Genomic DNA, 17,387 nt, shown 5'->3' on the forward strand with positions numbered 1-17,387 from the left:
CCAGCGGTTACCAAAGGAGAGAAAACACTATAAACTCAAATGCTACAGTAACTGAGCTTTTAAAACAGAATATGACCAGTCTCTCTCTCTGGTGTTGCAAAATCTTGAGGGTGATGAATACAAAAGGTGGAGGACCGGTTCCCTGGTGTGACCCTCTTTAGCACAGCATTTTTTGGAATCTAGCGTGTTGTCATCCTTCTCTGAACTGGAACACACTGCGTGTGCGCCAGGTCGCCAGCGTCTCCTAGTGGTTACTGTAAACTGTATCTACAACACACGTCATGGTATCTATTGCTGCATTCAGTGCACATTAACTAGTCTTCTTCTGATCCTCTTACCTGCGCCTCATTACACTCTAACTAGTGGTTAGTGGTTGGAGCAGAGTGGATTGGATCTACCACGGACTGTTCGGTTCAGTTGAAACAGATCGGTGTTTGGCCTCGCTCAAGGATTGACTCCCGACACACAGTGTCCATCACTCGATTCCCTAATCGTGTCATACAAGTTGTAAAGGATAAAGCATGGATAAATCGGTCAGCTCCAAAACACTGAGGGTTACTGCAAAATATATCCATTAATTGTATGAATATAATAGCAGGTTAACAGGTTGAGAAAGCAGCAAATCAACTGTGTGTTCCAGTTGTGGAAATGATGTCTGATGTCAGATTTATGAGCTGTGAAGAGAAGGAACCTCGCCACCTCGAGTTGACATTTAAAGATTCCCAGAGTGTAAACAGAAGTACTTTTGGTGTGTCATTTGACAATAACCAAGTCAAAGCAATGTATCTTTTCTTCTTCTAACAATGAGGGACTGCACATTGGTCCCGAAGTTGCTTGTATCCACTCAAAGCAAGCGTGACAATAACTTTGGTGGATGCCACCATTTTGACTTGAACTTGAATGCCCTGAGCTGGCTGGAGTGCACCCTAAACACTCTTCCCTGTCTATTGTGTGCACACACCTTAATCACAGCCTGAAACATAAACAAAGAGGCTTGGTCTTTTCCGGCTGAGTTCTGACATGGTTGCTTCTCTCTGCTGCTATGATTCGTTGATATCATCTTTATGTTTTCCTTTTTTTTTTTTTACTCTGGGTATGGTCCTTTTGTGACAAACTTTCTGGCCTCATGCATATATATATATATATATATATATATATATATATATATATATATATATATATATATATATATATATATATATATATATATATATATATATATATATATATATATATATATATATATATATATATATACATACACACACACACACACACACAAATAAAATGACTTCAAAATGCATTGAAAATGAATGTATAAAACGTAATTAGCAAAAGCAAACATCACAAGAGAACCACAGAATGATGGAGTATTTTTGTTTTGTTTTGATTACCTCACAAGGGCCAGAAAAACACAGGCTCCTTGGTTGCGTCTCAAATGTAAAGACACAAACACAGCAGAGGGGTAAATCTTCAGAAAAGAAAAGAATGTATGATGGAAGTTATAATGGCACAGAAGAACCTAGGCTAAGTCAGTGTTAGCATGCAAGCACTGTCTATATGGTTTTAAGATACAGCTACCATTAAACAACCATTTTTTAAAACACATATTTAAAACATATATTTATAATGTGCTTGTAATAGCTGGATCAACTACAAGTAAACAGGTAAAGCCAGGTTGCAGGTCTGCGAAGAGTGAAACTAAAGTAAAGTAAAACTAGTGCTCAGAATTTGTTTGTAAAAAAGTGCTGTTTAACATGAAATAGTCAGGTGGGTCCATTGTTGCGTTAGATCAACGTGACAAGTGACAAGATTCATTTACACGAGTCAAAGTAGATTACTGCAGAATTATGCCCACCTGCTTCAAAAGTCGCTTTGAAAAGAAACTATTAACCACACCAGGGTTGACGTGGGTGGATGGAACAAGTCCTTGCTGAAAGATCCTCAGGTCTACGAAGCTGCTCACATAGTTCCCCAAACATGAAAGTGTCTTTCATTCTGGTTTGATGACGTAAAGAGTCGACCTTCAGTGTCACTGGTGAGCCGAAACGCTCATTTCTCCGACTGCTTTTGAAAGAGTCGGCCGTTATGAAATCGGCCTCTTTTTCTGGAGGTGCTATAGTGATTGTAACCAAGGAAAGTCTGACGGCTCCAGGAGTGGGAATGTTATGTAACGCCATTTGTTATTTGTGTTTTCGCTCGTCACCTTGCCCACTGCCCCCCCGGAGACTGCAGCTACTATATCTGTGACTGGACCAAAGAGCCCAGTCTGGGCTTCCAGAGACCTTTCCAAGGCATTTTAACAGATGTACCTTGCCGTATGGCACTGCGAGGAGAGACTTCACCTGACACCCTCAACAGAGTGAATTGCTGAGCCATAAAAGCACAAGCATCCACCTTATCATCCATTTGCTGACTAAACTGCCTTCCATCACAAAGCTACTGTGATATAAGGTGATAATTGGTGATGAACGAAGCCTAGGTGGAGGCATTTAAAAAAAAGAGTGTGTTTAAAGGTTCTTAAATCAAATAAAACTGGGAGCTGCTTGTAACCAAAACACTTGAGAAACGTGTAAACACTCTTGGGTGGATGAAAGAAGTTTGGTCCAGCTTAATCTGCAGCTGCTTCTCGGGATAGGAAGCAGTCAGGGAAAGTGTTGCCCATGTCAGCATCCTTCAGAGGTGCAGACGCCCACACACATAATTGTCCCAATTTTGCTCAGAATTTTTTCTCCTTCTAGACCAATGTACGAGAATCTTTATGACTGGCTGCTTTTATCTTTTTATTTATTTAGTGGGCAGGTCTGATCGATCCCGACTTCATCCTCACCTGGTCTGTGTCTTCCGAACGTAAGTTCCACGAGCAGCGGCCATGTTCCTGCCATTTAGTTAGGATTCTTTCTTTAAGGATTCTTCCTTAAGAAAACACATGGAGCCACCGTCATCGAATGCGCTTCCATGTTGTCATCTGATGCACATGGTCACGTGAGTCTCCTGGCTTGGACTACAAGTATTTCCATCCGTGGACAGAATGTGTGTGTGCCGATGAGATTATCGAGGCACACATCACGATCAACGCGAGAAATGTTATATACTGTAACATCTGGTTGTTGAGTTGGTGTTGTTTTCTCTGTTAATCTGCCGGTGTTGTTGATGGCTGCTGTGTGTGGAGGTGGGCCGGGAGGAGTGAGGCGCAGTGAGGGGGGGAGCAGCTGTGGCTCAGGTAGCAGAGAGGAAGTGAGAGTGTGCTTCTAAAAAGTTGACGTCTTCCAAAACAAGCATGCAGGACTATATCCTGCACTCGTCTCTGAGTGGAATCTTTCAGGATATTACAAAACATGTGTGGGGCCACTGTCGGATTAAAAAAATATTTTGAAAATTCTGATGTATATGGCCCCTTTAGGGCTCCAAGTGTCATGGTCACTTCATTCTGAGTGATAGCAAACAGTTGAGCTATAAAGAAAAGCAGACAGAAAACCCAGTGCAATGTCGCCTTAAAGCATTGATACCTACTGTAAACCTGAAGAACCACATATGAAGGTGGTCTAAATCAATTCATGAATAAATGAATCTGATGCACTTTGTTTTAATTTCACATGTTCTTAATACAAGAAACTCACAGTTATGACATCAGTGAGAGCGACTGCGTTTACAGTCTATGTAGGGTGGATCAGAACAAGCTGGAGAAAGGAAGATGCGACATTAATGTGATCAACCTTGACAACATAAACCATCACCTGCATCATTGTACAGGTGACTCACTTAACCATGAGTCACCTGCAAGACTAAAAAAAGACTACAACTTTGGTACTTTAAATGAATAAAACAAGTAATAAAATAAAAATAATGCAAGACCAAGATTTATAGTTCATATTTATTGAGACAGCCACACTTAATCTTTGGAAAACACATGTGAGAAACGACTAAGGCACAAAATCTGAGCTCATATTGCTTACAAATTCATCCGCACTTGTGTTGGAGATTGACCAAGTATTGGCGACCTAAAGCTCAAAAACAAGCGTGCGCAGTTGCCGATCCTAGATCTAAATAGTGTTGTACATAATCCGGGAAAACATCCACATAAACACTTTGCTTGAAGATTTTGCTGTTTTTTCTCGAGTGTCGAACCATCAGGTGCTTTAATAAATAATCTCCCATGCTCAGTTTATTCTGTGAACAAAAGTCAGAGGGGATAAATTGGAAAAATGTCAAAAATATTGGGCAAATTAAGAGGGGGAAAAAAAATAGTCCTACTTTTTAGCGTTGTCAACACACTGCATGTATGCTGAAGCAATTCTGGAGCAGGACAGAGACTTTCCTGGGTTCTCCAGGTAACACTTCAAGACCTGGTTCTGCAGGTCACCGCACACCGGCTGGGAGTCGTAGCGGCTGAGAACAACACACAGTCATGTTAAACAGCATTTACAAGACTGACAGCAACACATTTAAATCAACACTCAGAGACACCCAATGAATTAAAATGATGTGACCATTCAACCTTTTTGTTATTGAATTTTCTCTGGTATTAGACACAACGCCCATCCAGACTGGGATGGTCACTGAGTCACTGACTGATCCCCAGTAATCCTCAAAACACAAAGTTAACTTGAATAGTACCAAAATATTCTTACGCAAATCGCCTTTGCGTCTCCTCTTTGCCTTTTTGGAAATTCTCAGCCGCCACCTTATAAAAGTCCGCGCACTGTCAGGAAAAGACTTGGTGAGAATACAGCGGCTTAAGCAACATTACAATTTTTTAAAATTACCTTAGCCTCAAGTTTCGATAGGTGTTGTGCGTAGAGATCGTTGCGCTTTTTCAACTCCAACTCTCGCTCCTCCAGCTTACGGGCCTGTGTGGGAGAGAATTGACAATGAACCGCAGCTTATTTTCCAGACTGATATAGCAAGCGTTATTATTTAGATATCTAAAACTGGCATGGCTCAGAAGTTCAGATTTAAATGCGATGCTAACAGAAACAAGAAGAACAGTGAAGTCTTTTGAGAGGAAAGAAAAATGGAATCAAATTGTAAAGATTTTTTGTACTCATTTTGTTACTTAAATCTTGAATAGTATTAATAAGAATAATTTAAAGAGAAAATCTGCAAATGTATGGAAAAAAACACACCAATTTAGGAACCTACACAGAACCAGACTGAGGATCTGAAAGGAGAAAGAAGAGAAAACGACAAAAAGACGAGGATATATGATGGACTCACAACCTTCCTTCCACCAGTTGTAAATGAACGTCAGCTGCTTGGCAAGAAAACTGGAGTTTGTTTATCAGAATCAAAGTTACACTTTACACTTTATTGAAGAGCAGACATGGTTAACAATGTCGAAGAATGGAGAGTGAAATGGACACAGATCTACCAATGCGCCGGCGACAGATCAGACATCTCCAGCTCCTCCACATGAGGTGGGAGCTGCTCACGACTCCAGGCCCTCCAGACCATCGTCACGATGACAACAACACACATGATCACGGTCACGACACTGACCAGCACAGACCTTGCCAAATGGTGATCAGACTTTGGCTCTCTGAACATCACAGGGGTCTTAGATGTGAACACACAACGGCTGTCCTTGAAAATGACACACCAGTACTCCCCGCTGTCTTTCAGAGACACATTAAGAATCACCAAGCTCATCTCGGTGCTATACATTGTGTCTTGTTGTTGATAATTCTTCACCTGTGAGACTCTTCCTTCAGTCCTATTGGACCTCACAAACCAGTAGTCCGTCCGTGGCCAGTGGCCACACTGTAGAGTTACGTTTTCCCCCCCAGTGAAGAGCACCACAGCAGGCGGGCCGGACTCAGGACACACATACAGGAGGTGGAACTCTCGGACCTGATCGCTGTGTTCACAGGTGTAGTAACCCGTGTGGTTCAAGGTCAGCGAGGGGAACGTCAGTGTGTCGTTGAGACTCCAATCATCATCCTTCATGGTATTCAACATGCTCCACATGTGTGGCCGGGTTCTGTCGACCTCAGAACAGTTCAGCTCCAGACTCTCTCCCACTGTGCGGAGAATCACCTCTGGTGGCACATACACAGTGACATGGCTCAACAAGACGCAGCTCAGATGGCGCTTCTCCAGGCAGTGATAAGAGATATAACCAAGGGGTTTGTTGACAGTGACCAGAAGAGACGACTTGTTCTTCACCAGCTGGAGTTTGTACAAAGAAGACGTTTCACCATCAATTAGAGCAAGTTCCCTGTGATTGGTTTCCAGGTATGGAGACTCCGTGGCCCACAGGACACTCTGGTTTGGTCCTGCACCATCACAAGTCAGCTCGATTGTTTGTCCAACATCCGGGTAGAAACTCCGAAATCTCATCTTCTGGTCGTCACAGATGACAAGAGTGAAGTTCCTCTGGGTCACGTTGCCCTGGGTCCAGCACTGCTCTTGGTACCGGCCCGAGTCGGAAACATCCAGACTGGATATCTGATAAGAAGCTTCTCTCTTGGCGCTGGAGTCATGAGCCAATGAAAAGTTCCACAGAAGCTTCTTCTCTTCACCGTGCCATCTTGCAATCCAGCAAAAGTCAGCTGTTTGGTCTATGATGAAATGATGAGATCGGCCAGCTCTCTGGAGGATTTAGTTTTTAACGTTGTTGGAGATCAGAGCCAGCAGCAGGACCTTTACAGCCACAGCCATGTCTTTCTCCGTGTGAGGGTGTACCAACACTGAGTGCTGAAATTAAACCTCACTCTCACTACAACCAGAACTCTCATCCGGCTGATGCTCTGCCAGACACTTCCTGCTGTGCTCATCAGATATGAAGAGTGCTGAAGTTAACATTAACCAACACAAAAAATAGATCAAATGGAAGAAGAAAAAAAGCCAAACATGTCTCTGTGTTGGTGGGTGTACCTGCAGGTATGTATGTGCATAAAGGCAGCAGTCAAAGTACAGAGGCCTAGATGTCCCAAGAAACTTCCTGGAGCTGCTCTACAGCCTCAGCAGGGAGGCGTCCATGAGACATGCAGACAAGGTTCCTGAGCAACCTCACTTTTCTTAAATGTGGAGGAGCATCACAACTCTATGGAATCACCTCTAGATGGCCTAGGTTGTTACCAAAACTCTTTGTCTTTTGGTTTGCCGTTTGTGCATGTGATAGACTGATAGTCATAATAGAAGCCGCGGCACCAACCCTTCCTTTCACCACCTGGGAATAAGACACTTGCGTTACTCTACCTGAGAAAGGATCTTCTCCGACCTACACCGACCTCCATTTTTGGACTTGCTTCAGAACAAGAGCAGCGGATTGCTGGGGCTTCTTGTCCTCCTACTTCCATTTACATTGACTTACATTAACATTTTGACTGTGTTTTGTTTATCCAAAACTGTTGTCCTGGACATGCTTTATTTTTCATGTTGTAGGGTAACGTATGGTAATATTTGTGACCCAGAAAGAATCATGGGATTGATGATGCGTTGCACACTGTAAACGGTGCCACTTTCATTTTGTACAGAGCAACTTTTTAACTGCGGCTAAATATTATCTTGAAAGATGCAAAAGTGTGTTTTAATCTGTGAGGAGGAGGAACATGAACCTGCCATTCCTAAAAACCTCAGTATGATGGCTCGGTGAATCAATGAGCCATAAATCTTTTGCTGCACATATACTGAGTACGGGAGCAGCCACACGTCACAGTCCTGACTAGTCCAGACTGGCTAAATGCAGGCTTTATCAAGCTACAAACCGCATTAACCAGGAAGTGCAGTCCGGCTAAGAGAGATTAGAATTTCTCTCCCATTGTTGAATTGAGCTGTTTATTTGCGTTTCAAAAGTCTGGTGAGGGACTAACACAGTCATGTAACCCTGGTCACTCAGGACCATTTGACAGACACTAGGAGCTGCATTGCAGGTTTTGTTGAGAACCACTGGGTGAATAAAACTGTCAACTGTATGGTGCACGACAAGACTGAGGATAGACATTTAAACTGAGGGAAGAAAGGAACATCTCCACATATATATGACAGCACTCCACAGTCAGGAGTTTGTCTGGCATCACATGGTTTCACTGTAACACTAACTTAACTGCTAAAAAACAGCAATGACATCTTTCCAAGATGACAGATGAGTCGGTTGTTTTTTTCTTAAGAAGTTAGTTGGTTTAGTTAGTTGACACCAGAAGGGGATCAGTTCTTTGTAATCCTTTTCACTCAGTCATTCAATCTAAGTGTTTTCAATGAGGCAGCTGTTATAGCTTTGAAATTCAACTTTGATGGGTGCAATGAACGCATACGAACAGAAGATGGCAGCAGCACAAATAAGGCAGATAAGAGACGTGAACAGGAGGTCGTGCAGTAAACCAAACATAGCTAAATCTACATTTTGTCACCAGGCAATCATTCTGTGTTTGGTAAAGACCGCGGGTTAAATCATTCCCTGATAATTTGGACAAACGTTCCATTCTCCTCACTGAAGCGGTTGAAATGACAAACAGAGTGAAAGTGTAAACGTCTCCATACACTCACCTTCTGCTCCAGCCACTATCAAAACACAAGAGAAAGACAGGGCAGTCAGTGAGACAGGCAGAGGCCTCATTACAGTGCACAAATCGATACTGAGTTCTTCCACTCACATATTGTTGAATTTTCAGCTTCGCAACCACTGTTTCCGTTGGCTCGGCAAAAACGGACTCGGAGAGAGTCTTTGAGAAGATTGACTTCTCTTCCTCCGCTTTCCTCTTCACCTGCTGCTCGACCTGGTCCTGCACAGCTGCCTTGGCCGCCGTCTGCGCCTGCACACGCATCTCCTCCAGCCTGAACACACAAACATCACAGCCTGGCATCGATGGAGGCTTTTAATCTTGAAGCTGGTTAAAGAATGAGCGACATCAGCAACAGATTGATGGACTTTGACTTCATAATTGAAAATATATAGAATTAAATTATTTCCAGAAGAAATGTAAGATAACAGAAAGTAAGTTAGGAGAGGACAATAGATACAATCATCAACTATACACATTTATTTTTACAATAAATTAGAATTCTATTTTTGCACCAGTGAATGACACGCACTGTCTCTGCAGCTCCTGCTTCCTCTGGCTGATTTCCTCCTCCAGGCTTCTCAACATCTCCTCTCTGATTTGTTGCCTCAGCTCTTGCTCAAACACGTCTGGAGGAACTGAAACACAAAGGTAATAAGAAATAAAATGAGATGCTGCCATGACAGCGGTTTATGTTATTTTGGCTCAACAAGCATGTGTTCAAAGCAAATACATTGACACCTCTCAGTTTGAAGAGGGACTGTGAGGGACTGACTCGCTTCAGGAGTGCTGATTTCTGCCCTTCTCTTTTGAACAGAAACTGGAGATCTGAATGGCTCAGTTCACAGCACACTTTACTACAATCTTTCTGTAAGCTAGCGCGAGCACAGTCACACTATAATCAACATCATGGAGTAGAGCAAAGAAGGAAATAAAATTTTGATTTTTCTTTCCTTAAATGACTTAGGCATGTTAAGAGAGAAGCAAGAACTGATGAATCAATGACTAAAAGCATTGAAGTTGGATGAGGAATGTCACTTAGTTTAGTGCTTGCACATGTCTTGAAGTTAGGTGCTCTCGTGGTTTTGAGATGAATCATCCTTCACACACTCAAAGAGAAGCAGCTGTATATATTCCCAGATATGAGTCAGTGTATAAGAAGTTTGAGCATTGTGCCAGTGGTTTGGACCGGAACTGAGGGATGAGTCAGGGTTATACACAGAGGGAACATCTTCACTCTGACCTGGAGATATTTTCATTCCCCCAGTGAGAGCTGAATCAAAAGGGGGGGAGAGGGTTTGGGGTTTCGCAATTTAAAATGAACGAAGAACTGCTGTCAGCTTGGTGAAAAAGAACCTCACCTGATGCAGGAGGTGGTACTGAGGTGTGGGCCAGTCCCTTTTCCTCAATCACAGGGGCTGGAGTGGGGATCACGATGGGGGGTTCTGTTGCAGGACTTGCGTCAACAGAAGGGGAAACCACAGGTGAAACAGCCAGAGAGGGACAAGGTGCACCAGGCTCCTCAGCAGTAGTGGGAGGGGCAGCACGTGGTTCAGGAGAAGGTGTCACTAGCCTACATGAGGGCTTAAACTCATCTACACAAAGTTCAGGTGAGGCCGGATGTGGAACACAGACAACATCGGCAGCAGGTGGGGGTACAAGAGATGCATTGGCAAGCTCAGAAGGTTGAAGAGGAGCAAGTTGGAGAGGTTCAGTTGGGAGATCAGGTATAGTTGTGAGCGTCTCTTCCGGGATTGATGGAGTAGTTTCTAGTTCTTGGAGTTCAACGTGAGGTACAAGTGGAGACTTGTCAAGTTCTGGGGATTTGGGAGACGATGACAAAGTTAAACTGTCAGACTCAACTAGTGAGGGTGGCTGCAGCTCCAACTGTGGAGACGGGGCTTCAAGATCGAGAGGAGGATCCACCTGAACGGGTGATGAGGGAGGATGAGGTGGAGATGGAGTGGAGGTATTAGGTAAAAGTGTTGTTTCCAATTCTGTAAATAGAGGAGGGTGTTCTGGTTGTGTAGAAGGATTTAAAGGAGGTGGGCAGGAGAGCACAGGTTCAGCAGGAGGAGGAGTTTGAGATTCCACGTTGGGAAGTGGGGCGCTGACGACAGGTTCTACTGAAGGAGGTGGAGAGGTGACTGGAGGTTCAGCAGGAGAAGGAGTTTTAGATTCCACATTGGGAAGTGGGGTGTTGACAACAGGATCTACTGAAGGAGGTGGGGAGGAGAGCACAGGTTCAGCAGGAGGAGGAGTTTGAGATTCCACGTTGGGAAGTGGGGTGTTGACAACAGGTTCTACTGAAGGAGGTGGACAGGAGAGCACAGGTTCAGCAGGAGAAGGAGTTTTAGATTCCAGATTGGTGAGTGGGGCGTTGACAACAGGCTCTACTAAAGGAGGTGGGGAGGCGACCACGGGTTGTATTGGAAGTGTTTGTAACTCCACATTCAGAGGCGGGGATTGACGATCTATGAGTGGTGTTGGGTGGGAACTCTGAGGTGGAGGAGACTTCTCAGGAGAATGTCCAGGGGGAGATGATGCCTCAAGTGGTGCTTTTGGCTCGACCGCTGGAACAGAGGTCATCTCTTGTGGTAGGGAAGGTAGCAGAGAAGGTGATGAGGAGACCACTTCTTCTGTGAGCTTAGTTGTCTGTGACTGGTCATGTGGAGCTGATGTTTTCAGGTCAGCAGGAGGTGGAAAGGAGTAAAAATTGACTGGTGGGGGAAGTTTAGTAGGTGGAGGATGAGGAAGAAGAGGGTCTATTGGTGTCTTTTGGAATTCTTCTGCTGGGATCTGACGCTTGACTGATGACGGAGGAGAAGCTTCAGGTGAGTGAGGAGAAGAAGGGGTCGCTATCTTATGAGTTTGTTTCATCCGTTTGATGACCCGGTCAGACAGCTGAAGTCAGACAAACAGAAGCGTGAACGTGTGGAATACGTGAAGCCACTAGAAAGTACTGGCAGTACGAGACCTGCTAAAACATAGCATTACAATAGAATACATTACACAGGCTCTTGAAAGAATACAGTTCATTGCTCTAATTTGATGAGACAGTATGTATATGTACATACACAGGCATGGTACGAGGCGACTTCATGCATAAAACACCACACAAATGTATTTCCTTATTATATGAGGAGCTACTTGTCAATCTGTTCCATCTCCTACAGACCTTGTAGGCTTGTCTGTTTAACCAATAAAGTAGCAATTGGACAGGTATCATTTGTTTGACTCTGAGGAAATAATAAAAATGATGTCGTACATTTTTAAAAATATAAAAATCACAGTCAATAAATAAGATAATTGACTCAATTGAATTGTAGTTCATTTGAAATAAATTCAAACTCACTTCCTCAATGATAATGGATGGTTAGCATACCGGACATTTTGGGAGAAAAGTTGACCCCACAACAACAGACCGGTCCTAAATATAACTTTAACAGTATTCCAGGCCTGGAGGCTCAGTCGGGAATGATCAATGTAAGATCATACAAGGTCAGACAGAACAAATACCTCATATTAAACACCAGATTCAGATGCAACATTTTCACTTAAAATAATTTCTTGCGGCAGGAAGTTGCGACTCACCCGAATGCCACTGATAAACGTCACCTTATCTTCATCATCATCCGGTGGTAAGTGGCTGGAAGTGTTACCGCCCATCCTGGCTCGGTTTCTCAAGTGCACGCCGCAGACTTTGATATAATTCACCACAACGTGTGCAAGAGGACACGAAAACAAACAGATGCAATAATCCTGCCTCCCCCTTGACACGCATACACACACGCACCGGTTGGCTTAAGAAGAGCCACCGCCATTGGTGGGTCTTCAACATCGGGGGTCGGGATTGGCTGACGCTTCTCACGCTAGATACGAGCGAGTAGAAGACGTTTCACAGGAGTACGGTGCTTAATAAAATCAGAAAAATAAAAAGCGACTCGTTTATAGCGCTTTGTAATTTACGGCAACTATCTGACCACGTGGGGAAAAAAACGACAATGATCAAACTAGCATTGCGTAAATCACGGCATTCTAAAACGCGCAGGCGCAGTATGTCTAACTAGTAAATGTTATCTTACCATTGGAACTCAGTCTAACTTCCATTCGTTCGGAGACAGTCTGTGTAATAACTAAAGACAAGGGGGCGGTGTATTTCACGTTTGCACAGAAGTATAAAAATATACAAGTTTTATTGACTGAATGGAGTGTGGTCATGCGCATGTTTTCTCTGTACACTTCACATCATTTGAGAATTGACAAAAGACAAAAACAATAATCATGAGCAGTACATCAAATCCCACCCTGACACAAAATGATGTCATTTTTGGTGTACTGTTAATACTAGACACCTCCAGTCATTCAGCTGACTGAAGACTGATGCATTAAAAGATCATCTCTCAAAGCCCCCAATCCTCTCACTCTAATATATATATATATATATATATATATATATATATATATATATATATATATATATATATATATATATATATATATATATATATATATATATATATATATATACCAGACCAACACCTAAAACAACTAATGTGACCTATAATGACATTTCAAAAATAACTCCACTATTCCCCCACTGAACATGTGTACTTACACCTCATGTTTTCCAATAACCATCAATAGAGTAACATTGGGGCTTCTAAAGCTAATAGTTAATGCATACAGAATATGCACGTGCTCCGAGACTGAGGCAATGAATGAAGTTGAGTGACACATTTGACAGCTCAGTTTGCAGATGCACAAATAACCCGTTTCATGAGAACACAGCTGACTTAGTTGCCCTCTCAAGTCCGTATCCTGTAAATCAGAGCAACTCCATCAACCAAGTCCATAACTTCTTCTTCACTCCACCTTCTTCTCCTTGACAGGTGGTCCACGCAGCGCCGCCTGCAGGTTGCTCAGAACCTCTGTGTATAACAGTGTACCAATGAAGACAACGGCAGTGCCCACCCAGTGCCAGAGGGTGAAGGGGTTTTGGAAGTACACGATGGAAAAGATGAGGCTGAGGAACTTTCTTAGAGTCACCACCAGGGTGACAGTGAGCGAGGTGCACTCTGTGGTCAGGATGAACACGCCGCGGATACACACATACCTGAGGGAGCGAGTTAAAGACAAGAACTTCAATTTTGACTCAACTGGTGATGTCAAGATGGAACATAAAAATAACATTTGACTGCTACTCAGGTTACTCTGAAGAAATATTGGCGTCTGTGTACAAATACATGATAATATAATCTGAAACTCTTTTATGTGCCTGTATAACTGAGAGTTTCGAGTGAATAAAATCCAACATCATTTGTTCATCGCTCTACTGTACAGTACATGAAAAGGAAGGATACTGAGTGATGATGTTGGCCAGCAGGTACACCCACATTACTGGCACCATCATGCCAATGACAGGAACCTCCACAGGAGCTGCAGACACAGAACATTTATTCACAGCAAGAGTCACACTTGACCTGACAAGATTAAAAAAAAAAAAAAAAAAAAAAAAAAAAAAGAGACACATAGATGCAAGGCAAACACCGAAGTTAATAAATAAAAGAAGGGTGGATTCGCCCAATACTGATCTGACATGAAAATATAAACTTTAAAAATATAAAAAAAGGTACTCATACACGGGTTAAGATGAACAAACACTACGGCTATGGTCGTGTTTAATGGGGACACCTAGTGAGCAAACGAGATATTGCAGACAATTTAACTTAAATTGTGCGTTGAATTATGGATTATTCAACGATGTGATATGAGCTTTCTACGATTCATAGAAAGGCCCAGAGCTCTTAAAGCAACCATGATGCACAGACTTACTGAGCTGTGACGCCTCGATACTTCTCTCAACCATTTTTGAAAGACGCGCTTCATTCGTTCCTCGCTTCCTACAACTGTGTCATACTACGACGCTGCTGCTTGTATGCAAATACGCTTGTCAGTTCCAGACACGCCAATATGGGTGTGTTGAAACATATACAAGGACTGTAGACGCTTTTAAATGTGTCTGTCCTCTTCCCAGGTTCAAAATATCTCCGGTCAGAGTGAAGAGGACTCACTGCTTAGGTTGAAGTGGACATAGTGATTGTAGATGTCTGCGGACAGAAGCAGGAAGCCTGGCAGAGGCAGGAAGTGCTGCAAAGAGACACACACCATCTTTGGTCACAACCACACAAATAAGTGAAAATTGTTATTATAGCATTATGATCAGTACCACAGTGAACCCACACGTTTCATTAACCATTAATTAATGAAGACTAAATGCATATAATGACAAAATCAATGCACAGTACACATTAAAACATGCATTAATTACTTGGAATGAACTTTAAATGAATTCATCACTTTATGTTTGTGCATTATTTAAATGCATAAATGAACAGTATTTTACCCGTTTACACCTATAGAGAATGCTACAATAAAATACAGAACATTATCATTCCCCTAAACATCAGTGATCCAGGCAGCAGCCTGAGGGTTAAACTGCTTCACGATCCTCTGTTCCAGCTTGTCAGAAGCTCCCGAAATATTCAGGAAAACCTACATTGTAAAAAAGAGCTTCCTTGGAGTGTTTTCCGTACTGCTTGTACAGCGTTTCCTGGAAGATTCCCATTCTTGCAGACATCAGTAGAGCAAAGGTCAACATGGCAATGCCTAAAAGAAGGTGACAGACGTTTAAACGTGGAGACTTACGACCCAAACAAAAATAACTCACCTATGAGCCAGTGCAAGAAGGCGTAGAAACCGTCCTCAACTGAGTCCTTGTTGGCCACATTCTGTACAGAATGTTGGTGAAAGTGAGGTGAGTGTGGCTGTTATACTGACAATATCATCATTTTAATTTTAAGGAAAGTAACAAATCAGAATATTTATTTTATCATTTTGTGTAGCAAACAACAGTCAATGTAATGTTTGTAACGTTATGATCTATCCTGAGCAAAAGCAAAAGCGAAAGCACATGATGATGGATAACGTCTCCTCTTGTTGCCAAATCCATAGCTCTCTTTCTTGTTCCAGTTCTGCAACAGCTGAATTCTATTAATATGTTTAACATTACACAGTCTGGCTGAGTCATGAAGTCTGCAGCAGTCAGGAGCAAGATCAGACAGATCATCTACAAAAATGAAAGGGTGAAAAACTCCTTCTAATGAAGCAGGAAAACCACCACGGATGAACATAACTGGCATCACAGCAATACTCACCACTTGCTTAGCTGACATGATAGTGCAGATGAAGATTCCAGCAGAAACTAAAGCTATTGACAAATACTTGCTCGGTGAATATCTGAGGAAAACATAAGAAAACTCAGTTAAAAGCAATCTCAGAAGATCGTCGGTGAAGGTCAGATACCTCTTCTTCAGAATGATGATCCCCAGGATCATGTTGGCGATGAGAGAGCCCTGCAAAGACCATGGTCAGACCTGGTCAGTGGAAATCTAAGATGATCGACATATTGGATTCTTACTGATCTGAAGATCATGTGAAGAGGCATGGAGATGTTGAAGTTCAGAGCATAGTTGTTGATCACGCTGACCGTGAAGAACATGGTCACCATGATGACATAGTTTCTGGAAAAACAGAGCAAGTGCATTCATGAGTTACTTCCAAAGACTATGAATGAGGTAACAGCAATCTGAAATGGGAATTAAATTATCTACTCTCTTAGCAACCGAGTTAGTCCATGAAAAGGTGATAACTGAGTCATATACAGCTTTATACACAGGTTTACACATTAGCCAGCATGGTCATCATCAAATACAGACTGTGTGTAACTGTGATAAGTAAAACAAAAAGTGACAAAGCAACCCAATATTTCACCTGACAGGGATGGCTGGTTTCTTCCTCCCGAAGTTTGTCTCAAAGATGAAGCCTTCGAAGGCGATGAAAGCAAACTGAGCAAAGGTGACGATGTTTCCACATCCTGGAAACTCCCTAGAATGGAAAAATAACAGCAAATTTGATCTATCAGTGCAATATAAACTTTGTGTTGCTGCAGGGTTGTTGACAGACAGAAACAAAGTTCTCGTTTTTACACTTTCACTTCTCAGGCATAGCAAACCACCCTCATAACATAATACTTCTTTAAACATACAAGCAGATTAACATTTGCAATACAGATTTTCCCATTCAAATGAACATACGCCACACGCCTCTGCAGCACTACATTGTGCTGGGGAAATGAACTGTTAAGAGTTGAAATACGCCGCTAAGCAGCTGAATGATGATGATGAATGATTTGTACATTAAAATTGAACTAGTCAAAACGGCAGATGATTTGTTCGTCTTTAACACTTAGGAAAACAGATTAAGAGGTAAGAGGTTAAACTTTGAACTCAATCAAAACCACGTGGAGTTTGTTTTACCAAATGAGAAACAGCAAATAAAGGGGATCGATTAAACTATTGTGAATACGCAGACGAAAAGTCAAAACTTGCCTGACCAGCAGCTCCAAAAATACAACATTACTGCAGCACCCTACAAACACTAGAGTAATGGCGAAAGCCGTCCCCATGGCGAGTCACTGAGAGGTCCAATCTACAGTTAAATTATTGTCAAAAACTGCAGAAAATCTGTCAGAGAACCATGATCAGACACCCAGAGCTAATTCACGAGCCTCAGCAGAAACTCCTGCCTGAGTTGAACACGTCTGAACCGGAGACGGAACGCTTCCGGATTCTAAAGGATGATGGGATATGTAGTCTGATGAAAAAGAAACCACGGCACTTTTGGAGTCATTAAAGCACAATAAAACGCGGAATATAGATAAATATATACAATATAAATTTGCTCAATATGATGAGATCACATGGTACAATTATAATCATGTATGAATCGATTAATTTGCTTTAGAAAACACCTTATATATGCGCA

At 42.4% G+C, this 17,387-nt stretch overlaps 2 protein-coding genes across 2 annotated transcripts; both read right to left on the reverse strand.

Annotated features, from left to right (window-relative positions):
- Positions 1-3,853: 3,853 nt before the first annotated feature.
- Positions 3,854-12,332, reverse strand: LOC128771163 (uncharacterized). The gene is made up of 9 exons (XM_053886347.1): positions 12,096-12,332; positions 9,863-11,405; positions 9,034-9,139; positions 8,595-8,775; positions 8,488-8,502; positions 4,767-4,850; positions 4,632-4,702; positions 4,255-4,389; positions 3,854-4,170 (listed from the first exon to the last, which is right to left on the reverse strand). Exons 1-9 carry the CDS (start codon positions 12,168-12,170, stop codon positions 4,161-4,163), a joined length of 2,220 nt encoding a protein of 739 aa, XP_053742322.1. The 5' UTR covers positions 12,171-12,332; the 3' UTR covers positions 3,854-4,160.
- A 699-nt stretch (positions 12,333-13,031) lies between these two features.
- On the reverse strand, positions 13,032-17,175 carry slc35b4 (solute carrier family 35 member B4). Its single transcript, XM_053886348.1, has 10 exons — positions 16,952-17,175; positions 16,335-16,448; positions 15,982-16,084; positions 15,867-15,916; positions 15,719-15,800; positions 15,232-15,292; positions 15,061-15,170; positions 14,576-14,651; positions 13,865-13,940; positions 13,032-13,617 (listed from the first exon to the last, which is right to left on the reverse strand). Exons 1-10 carry the CDS (start codon positions 17,026-17,028, stop codon positions 13,368-13,370), a joined length of 999 nt encoding a protein of 332 aa, XP_053742323.1. The 5' UTR covers positions 17,029-17,175; the 3' UTR covers positions 13,032-13,367.
- Positions 17,176-17,387: the final 212 nt, after the last annotated feature.

The sequence above is a fragment of the Synchiropus splendidus genome, chromosome 14 (genome assembly GCF_027744825.2).
Source record: "Synchiropus splendidus isolate RoL2022-P1 chromosome 14, RoL_Sspl_1.0, whole genome shotgun sequence".
Classification (NCBI taxonomy): Eukaryota; Metazoa; Chordata; class Actinopteri; order Syngnathiformes; family Callionymidae; genus Synchiropus; species Synchiropus splendidus.

Excerpts from the sequence above, each read along its gene's own strand:
- LOC128771163 (XM_053886347.1), bottom strand. The coding sequence starts at position 12,170 with ATGGGCGGTAACACTTCCAGCCACTTACCACCGGATGATGATGAAGAT. Across the intron at positions 9,140-9,862 it reads AGTACCACCTCCTGCATCAG|TTCCTCCAGACGTGTTTGAG; the intron begins GTGAGGTTCTTT and ends TTTGTGTTTCAG. Across the intron at positions 4,703-4,766 it reads TATCGAAACTTGAGGCTAAG|TGCGCGGACTTTTATAAGGT; the intron begins GTAATTTTAAAA and ends TTTTCCTGACAG.
- slc35b4 (XM_053886348.1), bottom strand. The coding sequence starts at position 17,028 with ATGGGGACGGCTTTCGCCATTACTCTAGTGTTTGTAGGGTGCTGCAGT. Across the intron at positions 15,917-15,981 it reads TTCACATGATCTTCAGATCA|GGCTCTCTCATCGCCAACAT; the intron begins GTAAGAATCCAA and ends TGGTCTTTGCAG. Across the intron at positions 14,652-15,060 it reads AGGAAGCTCTTTTTTACAAT|CACTTCCTGCCTCTGCCAGG; the intron begins GTAGGTTTTCCT and ends GTCTCTTTGCAG.